At 35.9% G+C, this 13,006-nt stretch overlaps 2 protein-coding genes across 3 annotated transcripts in view; both read right to left on the bottom strand.

Annotated features, from left to right (window-relative positions):
- Nucleotides 1-4,933, bottom strand: part of LOC107190792 (insulin receptor substrate 1) — an 8,592-nt gene extending 3,659 nt beyond the window's left edge. Inside the window, exons 1-6 of one of the 2 annotated variants that reach the window (XM_015579675.1) lie at nt 4,435-4,933; nt 3,610-3,755; nt 3,224-3,512; nt 2,804-2,896; nt 711-1,120; nt 223-638 (exon numbers count right to left, since the gene is read on the bottom strand). In XM_015579675.1, the coding sequence (XP_015435161.1) occupies nt 223-638; nt 711-1,120; nt 2,804-2,896; nt 3,224-3,512; nt 3,610-3,755; nt 4,435-4,819 (1,739 nt within the window). In that variant the 5' untranslated portion in view covers nt 4,820-4,933. The remainder of the gene's footprint in view (nt 1-222; nt 639-710; nt 1,121-2,803; nt 2,897-3,223; nt 3,513-3,609; nt 3,756-4,434) is intronic. The other variant, XM_015579676.1, reaches the window with a different exon arrangement.
- A 4,294-nt stretch (nt 4,934-9,227) lies between these two features.
- LOC107190791 (piwi-like protein 1) lies at nt 9,228-12,992 on the bottom strand. The gene is made up of 11 exons (XM_015579674.1): nt 12,909-12,992; nt 12,430-12,597; nt 12,146-12,344; nt 11,732-12,045; nt 11,396-11,657; nt 10,973-11,326; nt 10,416-10,666; nt 10,197-10,347; nt 9,922-10,122; nt 9,665-9,856; nt 9,228-9,589 (listed from the first exon to the last, which is right to left on the bottom strand). Exons 4-11 carry the CDS (start codon nt 12,016-12,018, stop codon nt 9,260-9,262), a joined length of 2,028 nt encoding a protein of 675 aa, XP_015435160.1. The 5' UTR covers nt 12,019-12,045; nt 12,146-12,344; nt 12,430-12,597; nt 12,909-12,992; the 3' UTR covers nt 9,228-9,259.
- Nucleotides 12,993-13,006: the final 14 nt, after the last annotated feature.

Here is a 13,006-nt window from a genome sequence, read left to right as displayed (position 1 = left end):
ATATATATATATATATATATATATAAGTTTAAGTATATATATATACTTAACTTTACAAATATAAATATAAGTTTCTTTCATCTTCGTCTGGCTTTTTCCTATTATTTAAGAGTTCATATTTTCTCGATACATTACATGATACTTACTTTGTAACATCCTATGCACATAAATTTATATTAACAAAAACAAAGGAAAGGGTGAATTTTACTTAAAATTTCATACCTATTTTTACGGTGCCTATTTGTGGGTTCTGGCCGAGAACCGATCGAATAAGCTCTCGCTGGTCTAGTTAAATCATCTCCAGGTGGTAGAAAGCTCGCCACCTTATCCAGATGATATTCGGAAAACCGTAAGTCTGTGCTAGGCGTGCCAGAAGTAACCGAACAACTACTGCCACCGTGTTGCGACATGTCGTCAGGAAAATGGCCATTGTGACTATGCGAAGGCTCCATATCGACATATCCATTGTTTCCAACGGGTGCCATAGGTACGTAACCCTCTGGTAAAGTATTACTTTCCTCAACTAATGATGACCCTCGTGAATGCGAATGACCTGTCCCCGAACTCATTGGCATGTAGGCTCCACTGCGACCAGGGCTCGATCCATAAGGACTATACATATCTATATAGGAACTCTGCTGCCAAGACAGGAAATTGGATAGGTTAAATTGTGAATCATTGCTTCGTAGGCTACACGAATCTCCACCCACCTGGGAAGGAGAATGAGATTTGAAATTTGGCGAATACTTCGGATTCGAGTGTGATAAAGACCAAGGAGCATAATCGTCTCCATTCTCCTCTAATATGACCGGTTCATCGGGCGTCAACGAATGCCCATATCGTGAGACCGCGCTCTCCTCTAACGCACTTTCGCCACCATCGTCCATTGAGAGGGATGATCCCGCGGAGTCCGTGGAACAGGCTCCAGAAGCGGGGCTAATAGGCATCGAAGCGATCGGTGGTGAATAGGAAAGGCCTTTCACGTACATCGAATGTGGTCTCAGGATGTGAGACGCGAAGTGGCTATTCCTCGAATGGCTCATTACCGATGTAGGATGACTCTCGCTGCTGGTACGAGCCCTCGATGGAAGGCTGTCGCATCTGTCACGCCCGTTCGGACCTAAAATGATATTGGTTAGAAACATCGTCCCGGAACATATAGCCCAGGTAACAAAGTTTGAAAAACATCCATGGTCCCAGCGTAGCAGCGGTTAGTTCGTTTGCATATCCAAATGATTCCATATCGGTTCGTATATATTTATGCATATTCATGTATACAGTTTGTTATTCATTTAAACATATATTTTAGGTACAAGCAATGGGATCGTGATCAGAGTGATGGTTCCAAAATGGCAGGAGAAATCAGACATAATATAACCTATGCGCAGGGCATGAATGCCGCGTGAAGTATTCCACTGATCGCTTTCCACGACGAAGAAACAGAAGTAACAAATTGTAACTTTGTTATCAAGTGACGTGCAACTGATCGCATGCGAGTAGAAGCTTCTGGCATATACGTATAGTATCTACGACAGAACGCAAGAATCTGGCGAAGGATCGAAACATTGTACGATAAAGCAATAATAGCTTCGATTTGACGAGCAGTTTTATCGAGACTTTAACGTCCGATCAGAGGGATGAAGAAATAGATATGGGTTGGAACAGAAAACAGGAAACAGCGAGGCAGAGACACTTAAAAGAGAAACAAAAAAATATCTCTTGCTGACTTATCGTATGACCAAATAAAAATACATACAGCGTAAAACTGATCTTTTAGATGATTGCATTTGATTGATAATAACGGCAGCTAAGGGCAGCGACAGGGTTCTCTGATGGGATATTGTCGCGGTTGTGGTTGTGGTGGTCACGGTAGCGGTCGTAGTGATGGTGATAGTGGTGGTAGTTGCTGTTGTGGTTGCACTTGTTGTAACATGAATGGATTGGGAATTATTGACGGAATGGGGATGACTCGCTACCGAATGACGACGTCTAGTGGTAGTGGCACAGTTGGTATTAGTCGAGGCAATCCCAGCAGTTCCAGCCCCGGTACCAGCAACGGCTGCAAACCACACAGCTCTCACTGTCATACAACTACTTTTCCACTTTTATATATTTTTAATAAAATTTAAACTCTCGCAATGATACTTGTGATAAAAATTCGACCAAGGTTTTCGTCGATGATGCAACGACTATGCATTGTTTATTAATTTTGAGAACAAGGGTATCTTTTCCTAACAGATGATTTTTTTGAAATTGTACCATTTTATGTTGTAACATGTGCAGGTCACAATTTTCTTCTACGCAATCGCTTTAATGCAAGTACGTCACGTGAATAATATTGAAACATATTGTGCAATACTAGGGAACTTCCGAGTCTACTGGAAAACCGATAAAATCTTGTACAAATTTTGTCATAATATCAGATAACTATGCAATCATTATAATCATTTTATACAGTCATGAAATATTTCTGGAAACCAACGGCCAATATAAAATTGAATTACTTGAATATTAAAATCTTTTAAATTCGAATTCACTTTATGATGATACATAGAGTTTTACCAATTATTTTTTCGATTATATTCAAACACGAAGAAATGAATGATGCAATCCTTTGTAGACCATAGTAACCACTTTATAAGCACCAATAAAGATTTAAATCTTTATCTAATACGAATAAGCAATTGAAACAATAATTTTGTAATGGTAGATTTGATTATCCTGAATTGCTATCACATTTGTCACCCTTTAATACCCGCATGAGAAGAAAAAAGCAATACAACTACAATGACAGGAAACAGACCCGTGACTGTATTGCAAGAGGTACTCTGAGTCTGAATAGACTGCTCCTGTTCCTGCACTGGTTCCACCTGCTCCTTGTGCGTCTTGTGTTCCTCTGTAATACCCGCAACCCATCTGTGTTATTCTGAAGCTGACTTTCTAATTGTGTGTATTGTGTTTTAATTCATATTTTCAAAGCATAAAGTATAGTGCAGTTACAGTATCATGTATAGAAATCAATGTCTCTGATAACAACTCACACATGGATTAAAAAAAGGAACTTGTATAGTGTTAAAGAAAATAAAACACTAAAATATAATAAATGTGCACTTATTTACATAACTAAAAAAGTGCTTCTATGGACAATAATTATGATTAAGAGTTATAATAGGCAGCTGGTGGTATGTCAAGATATATAGAAATCTTTAATGTCTAAACTTACCAAGTGGTGAAAAATTATGGACCTTTTGCCCAGTATGGCGACGTTGTAAGACAGAGATTGGCTTGCTGGCCTCAGTTGCAGAGGAACTACGCTTCCTCTGCCGTGGCCCCACATCATCTTTGTTGTTACTAGAATTACTCATAGCATTCATGATAGACACATGCATATTATGTGTTATGTTGCTGTCTTCAGCTTCCATCCACAATTCTCCACCACCAGTGATTGCTGAACGACCTACTTCCATATAGAAGATACGATCCATATGTCCGCATCGTCTGATGCAATTCAACTATGAAATAAAAATATATTGTCAGTCATGTTTTTCAAGTTTAAAATGTTCCTTCACACATCTCAGACTATGTCATTTATTAAGATAGTGAGCTTACAGCAAATTCAAGAAAATCTGAACTATCCGTTTCCCCAATTTTCACCAGACTTAATGTTCGATCAGTTAAACATAGCCTATAGGGACCATGAATATTCTTTCGTTCACCAAGTCCTTTTTTCTGCATTGTAACTTGCCACACATGTTCTGAAATAAAATGTTATATTTATATCTCACTATAATTGATAATATATAACATAGTGCTGTGAAACAATTATATTTGTTATTTTCTTTCTGCTACAAGTACATTGACCAATCATAGAAATAGATTCTTCTGAATACCAGAGTGTGAAAAATATCTTCTTGACTGCATAACTCACTATTAAATATACATAAACTGCATACTTAAATTACATTCATATATCACATGAACATTTAAATATTTAGATACCTAATACAATGTAGAATAATAATGTACAAGTATTACATTCCATAAAAGTTACGTTTAAAAAACTGTTATTAATGTATAACAGTAAATATATTAAAAGATTGACTCCTTTTCACTTGATTCTTTTAAAATATTGTTACAAATCTTGTTGATAAACAACAAAAACATAATTTGCATTTGTTAACAAAACGGTAATGTCTTATTTTGTTTCTCGTTTTCATTATTTTTTACTGGGACATTATACCTAGGCAGTGACGCATTTAAAAAACAGGTAAACAACTGGCTCGAAACTCCAAAACATCGGAGTTTAGTACCGCTCATATTTTCGAACACCGAGGAGAACCTTTTACCGAAAATACCGTCGAGTTTTTTTTACGAGTGAAACGTTCGTCCCCAATATGCGGTCTAATTCTAATTCAAACCGTAATAGTGCATTACCAAATATAGGCCGAGGTTGCTCTCCATCGGCTAAATCTCCGCCCTGAAGTAAAAGCATCTCATTCAGCCATTCGTCCAGTTCTTTTTCATTCTCGAGGATCAGGCAGAAGCATTCGGCTTTCGTGTACAACGCGATAACATGCTTGTGTTTGGTGTCCATGTGTTTATTGATATTGAAGCAGCTGTCTAGCAAGATGCTACGCTTCGGCGGCTGCCTGTTGTCAAATTTCTTTTTACTGTCATAATATTCAAGACAAGGGGGAAATCCAGGCGCCTCGCCTCGTAAGACGAAGAATTTCTTCTTTTGGGTCTTCAGTTTCTTTACATGTCCGCAGCGAACAACGGGTCCTCCTGAAGGGGAGACTAAACCCCTGCCCGAAGACATCGCCGCGGTGACGATCAAAAAGGCCGTCGTTGCGAAGAATCTTACGAGTCCTCAAGTGACACTATTTTGTACCATTTACATGGTACGACGCAGTCGTTAGTAATCAATTCATCATATGCGTCTTGCACCACAACATGTTACTGCGATAGTTCATCGTAGCAGAATCCGTATTTCCATCCACGTTGTCAAAGAGATCATACGGGAAAACACTTCCGCTTCAAACTATTGTTACTGAAGAAAGGCAACGACGAGAGTATCCAAGTCAATCCAACCACGAGTGATCACTCTCACACACATCATAAAAATTCAGGAAACATTTTTTTAAAACTCGTACACTTGTGTTGTGTTGTTTTTTACGCGCAACGTGTCCGACGTCCTGCTTTTATCGTGAAAAGGTCGTCGTCGATATCGTTGTACTCGAAGCACGCTAACGGTGGAAGCACGTGTCGGGGGTAAATAAGCAATAACACGCCACCACAGTGCATGTGCACTTAACGTGTACTAAGGGCGTCGCATAGATCGGCCTTTCCGCTGCTGTTCGAGCAAAGACGTGCTATTGACTAAACACGTTTTCCGTGGTTAGAGATTTAAGAAATACATAGTCGTATGATACATGTCGAAAACCCTCCTTGCCGGATTTTTAGAAAACACGGACGAATGTACCTGCTCGGTTTTCTGCGATGGCGGTTCACCAAAGGCCTGGGTTCCACCTGTCACGCACGTTTTCTTCGAATTTCGCCCGCCACAATTCGTTGCTCCAGTATCCCGGAGAGGTTTAGACACAGACTATGGTCAACAATATTCGCCAGCATTCACGTATTTCACATTCGTCTAAATATCTTTATCAGGTAAACGATGGAGCCTCTGAGAATTGTTTTTCTGGGCTGCAAGCAAGGCTCGTGCACCTGTTTACCGCATCGAATAACACAATTTACTGCGTGGTGGTCCACAATGGTGGCGCGTATACATACACAGGCAGTACATATAAAGATATGCTTGTACACACGATGATACAAGAGAGAGACATACGCGGGCGTGTTCACGTGTACACACACACGCGCGAAAGCGTGAGCGCGCGCGTTCTTGGCTACTCGCTTGTTTGCTCGTTTTGCGAGTACGTTTAGAGGAAATACGTAGAGAGGTAGAGAAAGAGAGGGACACGCAGGCGACGCACACGCAGGTGGGTGGTTGAACCCTTGTTATCGTTGGTTGGCGCGGTATAAAGGCGGTCCGCTTCGGGTAAATAGGCTATTGTCAAGGGCAGGACGATTTTTTCATGCGCAATAGTAGGCACATCAAAACACGACAGCATTCCAGGACGATGCAGGAACACGCACTTCTCTTCCCACACCCCTTATGTGCCGAGCACTTTACGGAAGGAAACACACAAATGGAGTTCACGGTGCAGTTAACATTACTGCAATGTGCATGGTTTGATATGAACATGAGCACTCCAGATTGGACGCACGTAAAATCTGTCCACGGTAATCACATCTGCTTGAGGTGAAAAATTTGGGTCTCCTTTAGTACCCACCATCCCTCTCGTCCCCCAACCGCCCGCGTGCGAGCGACAAATACCGCGTCACTTGTGATCACGAACCTGTGGCTTGACTGTTTTTCACAATAACCAAGCTAGAGATCACCCGATTCCGTGGTTCCTCCCACACACAACGACTTTCTTCACAAACAACACACACGGATCTTGAACTTTTTTCCGTCGCACGCATAGACAGCTAAATAGGCGCTCATGTCCATCTTGTAAAGGTCATGTGTATGGTAAGCTCCGCAGTTGTAAACAAGATGTACGCAGGCGCTAACTACTCGAATGGCGGCGACGGCGGCGACTCGATACGCGATACGCCACGACCGTAAATACACATACGTATGTACGTATTTACGTACACATGCGGTTGCCTCCTTTGCAGTGGCGTAACTATCTTGTCGACTAAACACCGCAATGCGGTGGATCCTCCCGGAGGTCATTCTAGTTGCGCTACATCCTTCCGAGAAACGTTAGTTATTGATGATAAGAGCTGAGTAAAACGCACCTTTCAAATAGTAAGTAGTAAACAGAGTACACCCATATCAGATCCATTGTTACTGGAATAAAATACTATTTACCTGTAGCAAACGTCTGATGTAGCATTCGGAATTCTCCGTTCATTGGCAATGCTTGATAATAAAAGGTGAATTTTGTTCACAATACGCACATACTAGATTCTAACATTATTAAAACCTTTATTTTGAAAAGTGGATGCTGAAAGGAAAACAGTTGCAGTTACATTTCACATTCATCTATGAAGATTTAAGATATATAGATTTATTCTTAAGTACTAAATAAAAGAAGTATTAATTGATTTTTATTTATTCTTTAAAGAAAATGAATAAAATGTTGCACCTTAAATTTGTAAGTAATTGTTGCATTCAATGTATTTTTAAATAATAAATTTAAAATAGATTATATATGTTATCATGTGAGTGAGATGCATAATACAATCATTATATAAATTGTCTATTAAGATAACCATTCATTTATTAAGATTTTCACATTTCACATCAGAATATCAAAAACCTTAGGCTTTAGGACTTCATTAGTCATGTGCACTTGGAATAGTCTTTAAATTATGCCCTCTTGAGGATTATATAAATGATAAGAATTAACAATCCAGTGTAAAATTTTAATGTGTAATCAAACATATTTTATTATTTTATGTTTTCTCTATTTAGTTTTTTTCCACCACAAAAGACATTAGAGTATTCAGTCAAAGGTATTTTGTCCCATAAATTTTCATGTCATGTTCAAAACATCAGATTTGCTTGCAGTTTAGTATCTATGTACTATTTAATATTGTTATTTTAAATCCTATCAGCACTAAATTGTCTGATCATTTTAGTTTTATTTTCACTGCAACAAAATTCTTTAGAATGTAAAATAAAAATTGTTGTGCAAACATTAACAACATAACCAAAATAAAATATTTTTGTATAATTTTGTGTACATAAATAAAATCATTTTATTTCATAAGATTTCAAGTTACATTTGACGTAATAGTTTGCATTAATTTCATCATTCATTATCTAAACTAGTATTTAAAATTCAATTTAACTCAGCATTACTCATAATGCAATTTTTTTTTGCATATATACTTGTTTAGAATCGATTTCGATAGTTTAATCGTAAAATTAATCGCGTTTTATTTTTACGATTCAAAATAATGTGACGTACTATTAGTCACGGACACATTTCGATTGATGAGTGATGTACATTAGAAGTGTTAACGTAACATAATTGAAAATGTGTGTGATACATTAGTTGTGATACAATTTTCAACCAGTATAATTTTTGTTACGCCATTGCTTCTTTTAATGCTCTCACACTACATAGGGCGTTGTAACGTAGAAACGTGCGCTTGCACGAACATATGTATACATATGCGTGCTTTCAAGTCAAGGTGGACGACTATGGATACACGCATTTTGTTCACGTCGTTCTAGGTATTGAATTCTCATCGGCAGGGTCGTTTGTAAACACATACGTAAGCACATAAATAAATTCCTCTACACTCTACACTAATCGACTGTAGTGATAGTTTTTAAGAGTATTGAAGAAAATATTTGTATTCTCTAACAGTGATGTATGTATATAGTGTAACACACCCGAAAATGTGAACACAGACGTGGTTTATATTTGCATTAAATTAAAAGACAAAGATAGTCATTAGCCCACGTATTTCATTGGGTCTGTTCTAATATGTAGATTAAGGTGAAGCACGCATTTGATAAAGTCGCTAAAACATTGGATATTCATGTACAAGGTTCAAAGTTCGTGTCCAACCAAGACTTAATTTTTTGTAATACATGATTTATATGTGTTTAGTGATTCACGAATTAAAACATTAGTTTCACAGTAATTAGCTGCAGTAGACAATGTGTTGACATAAAATAGTAATAATTCACTGTAATAATTTATTACAAAAATATAGTATTTGCTTACAGTATAGAACAGAGTTTTTTTTCTATTACCTTTGCACATAATTTTCTATTACATATGACAATAATTACCTTATCTATTCTGTATTTATGAAAACATAATATTTTTGGTATATACACTTAGAAATACTAAGCAGTCGAATAATATTCTAACGAAACAAAATGTTTTAAGTATCTATATAATACCTTCAAATAATACTAGTTATATAATATTTTTATTGCTATAAAATATAGAATATAAACGTGAAAGATTGAACGTTTATGTTCGATAAATAAAAGAAAGTTTACCTTTTTATTTATTGTTTTTCATATCTCCAGAGAAAAGTGAATAAAGGAAATATGTACAAATATTTTGATTCTATTGTAATAAAACTGTATAACAAATATTGAGATCTTATATGTCTGAATAGTTTCGGTTTAAATTTGTTTTGAACTGTCTTAAAAAATAACTTATAAGTAGAACAATGTATCGGCAAGCGACTGATGAGGTTCCAACTGTATGTTTTGTCCAACAAGGGAAACAAGTTTGTGAGCGTACTGACAAGGAGCAGGAACTTTTACAGTACCAGGCCAATTATAGTACAAGTGACAAAGCTTGTACGTTAATCGTTGTATATGTTCTACCTTCATATTTTTGCTGTCATAAACAACAATATAATGAGTCGGTGACACTGTACCCATTCTTACATTCTGTGAGACCAAAAAGAAATCGTAGAGAGAAGCTCGGGTTATGCATGTATCCACAACTGTTCCTGGTAATGGATTCTCCAAGCCCATGGACTAAAGTATAAAAATAATTTTGCATGATTAAGCAGCACAATTTCTTGAAGCTTGTTTCCTTATTTGTAAACTTACACATTTTGCAAATAATCGTGTGTTAATACGTTTCTGAACTATTATAATAGTTAACGTTGGCTGATAGCTTGGTTCTATATTTTTAAATGTTGCTAATAATTGTTTCACTTCGTATTTAGCAACAGTTTCAATTTGACCATCGCCAACACCATCTCGATAAACAATAATGCGGTCCGGGTAACGTTTATTATGCTACGATATAAAATATTAACCATGCAACATATTAATACAGCATACAATTGTAAATTGGGAAGTACCTTGTAATAAGCTTTTAATGCTGAAATCATGCAGATTTGGAGCATATCTACTAGTTCTTGGTGACGACCTTGTAGACAAATTTTACTGTGCCAAGTTGTTAGTAGTTTGTCAAGGCTTGCAACAAAACCTGCGACACTTCGATTTGTAGATTGACCAATACCTCCATGGTATACATCTATACCACATATCATGCAATTATCCTAGTAGAATCAAATTTAGGATTTATATTTGTTTTATTTGAATAAAATTAGAATTCAAAATGTTATTTCCATACCATTGGTATAGCCAGTGCCCAAAGGGCTCCACCTAATTTGCAATTAATTTGCAAGGCAATCTTTTCTGTTATACTTTTTAGCTTATCACCACGAGATATAGTTCTCGACATAATTGCTTGAGAGGGTACAGGCATTTCTACGCAGCATACTCTAAACAATAAATGACAGATTTACAATAAGACATAATCACTTTAAAAGTTTAGAAATTTCCATCTGACCTCTTTACTGCAGAATATCTGTCAGTTCGATTTGTAGGAAATACAATAACCATTAGATTAATGTTCTGCTGAATGTTTCTACGTAATTCTTGAATATATGTTTCAGTCCTATCATCTCGTAAACAAATTATCCGTGGTTCCCTAACATTCATACCCATTGCTTTTGAAACACTTTTAAGCATACCAACAAATTCTTCGGTGCATCTCGTGTCTCTTTGACAATATAAGACACACCAGTGATTTAAATGTGGCTAAAAATACAAATAAAGTATTAACCGCATTTGGTGTTGAAAAGTGGAACGGAATGAGCCCGTGAGGTTCAATTGTATCAACAATATGAAATAATAATAGTTTTAATTTGTTATAAGATTTCCATAAATTCGTAATCGTAGGAACACTAAGTGTTACTTAATCAATTATGGAATTGCAACTACTATATACAGTATTTTTCCACATGAAATTAAGAAAGCGTGATCGCGCCGCTCAGCACTTATCGACTGGATTTTAGTACTATTGTTAAGTTGTATAAGAATGAGGCATGTACAAAAAATCCTTACTGTGCGTAACATATGGTTTCTACAAACTGCAGAACCCCAGTCTGCCGGTTTATGAGGTGGCGGTCTAAATTTTTTGTTCTGACCAAAAGTTATTTCTTCAGGTTCTAAAACTCTTCCTGTAAAGGCAACTAAATCTGATTCCAGCTGTAAACCCCATTCACTTAATATTTGTCGTGGAATATCATTATTTCGTACTTCCTGTACAAAATGCCTAAATACATCACGACGAGCATTGGGTGACATTTTTGTCAATGCATCCAGATCCTTCATTATTCTGAAGTCTGAACGAATACTATCAGTTAAATTTGCTACAAAACATAACTCGGGAATTAAGAGTATCAGTTGTTCTTGAGGCTGTATAGAAAAGTTTCACAATCAAAATTATTAATTATTTAGTAATACCAACAGAAACAAATGACTTACCGCACCAGTCGATGATTTAGTTTTTGCACAATTAACTAAAAGTGGCTGCTGAGTATCTTTTATTTGTAAGTTCCAATGTTGTTTATAGTAATCTAGTAAAGATATTTTTGCATCTCCTTTCTCAAAAACATATGTTGGGTTTTTATCCCAATCAATATCGTCGATACAATAACTTTTGTTATTATATCTGGTAAATACAGATAATCCAATTAATTCCTTCATAATCAGATCTCTCATATTCGGCTTGCTCCCTAAATTAACCCTGCATTGTAGTAGCATATTATTAGATTACTTCTATAACATCAAATACTTAGAAAAATAATTTCTAATTCTTACATCATATCACGTACTGTTTCTGTACGCATAACACGATGTTTTGCGTCTATACACAACTTTAAACCTCCTACGTATTCATTAATGGTAGTCACATAACCAGGCCATACTTCTAATTTATGTTGTGGTACTGCATGTATTCCTTTTGGGTTAAAACTATGTTGACCAATGCGAACTAAGCTAAGGGCTCGCATAACACGGCCAAGTAGAACATTGAAAAATGGAATGTTTTCAGACATGCTTTGCTGTTTCTTAAATATTAGTGTCAATGTTACTGTTGAGCCGTCCATAGGATGTGTAGATTCAAAAATTGTTGACTAAAAATTGTATGCCTTGTGAGTAAGTACGTAATTATTCTTTATTATTATTATTGTTGTTGTTGTTATTATTATTATTATTATTATTATTATTACTTACATCTTCCTTTAATTTTTGTGGCAAATAGAGTATAACTCCATCAAATACTTTTGTTCGTCCAAGTGCTTGTAAATGTTGATTAAGAAGTTTTCTACGAAGTGGTCTAGAATCTATGTCAGGATTAAATTTTACTTCATAATTGAATAATCCTTTTCCAGCTTCCAATTTCAGATTGATATAGTTGGCACTCAATTGTACCCTAAAGTTTTATTATGTAGTTTATGATGTTTTCCACTTATACTTTAAAATAGTTTTACAAAAATGATACATGCATGTAAACTTACGGTTTTCCTTCAGTGCCCTGTCGAAGAGTTGATTTAGGTTTTTGGTAGTATATATCAGTTGAACTGACAGTATCTTCTATTGTAAGATCTGACAGTTTACCTAATACTCCCGCAGCATCGCCAGATGGTCCAAGAATACTTGGCTGTTCAATAGGCTGTACAACTGAACTATAAAGATGTACATTAGTACTATAATGTTAAACATATTTATATTACTAATTTCATGTTTATTACTCTCCTGTATATTTTTTAAAAATATATAGAAAATATATAAAAATATATGGAATGTAACAAAGCATATACTGTAACAATGTATCTGAAGACTATAGAAAAAAAAAATAAAAAATTTCATGAACTGAAAATGAATACTAAAAAATACAATTATTTTAGATGTTACGATTTATAATTATGTCTGAATAAAACTTAAATATAATTCAAATAAATATAGATTTTGTTTAGCAATTATAATTTATTTGTACCTGGGAGGTTTAATTCGACTAAGTATAGACCCTCTACCTAGACCAAGGGTTGGTGCTGGTGTAGGACTGGGTGGTTCAGGTTTCTTTGTTTTAACTAT

This window comes from Dufourea novaeangliae, unplaced genomic scaffold (assembly GCF_001272555.1).
Source record: "Dufourea novaeangliae isolate 0120121106 unplaced genomic scaffold, ASM127255v1 scaffold222, whole genome shotgun sequence".
Classification (NCBI taxonomy): domain Eukaryota; kingdom Metazoa; phylum Arthropoda; class Insecta; order Hymenoptera; family Halictidae; genus Dufourea; species Dufourea novaeangliae.
The sequence above is the reverse complement of the archived record's forward strand: the minus strand, read 5'-3'. Positions and strand labels throughout refer to the sequence as shown.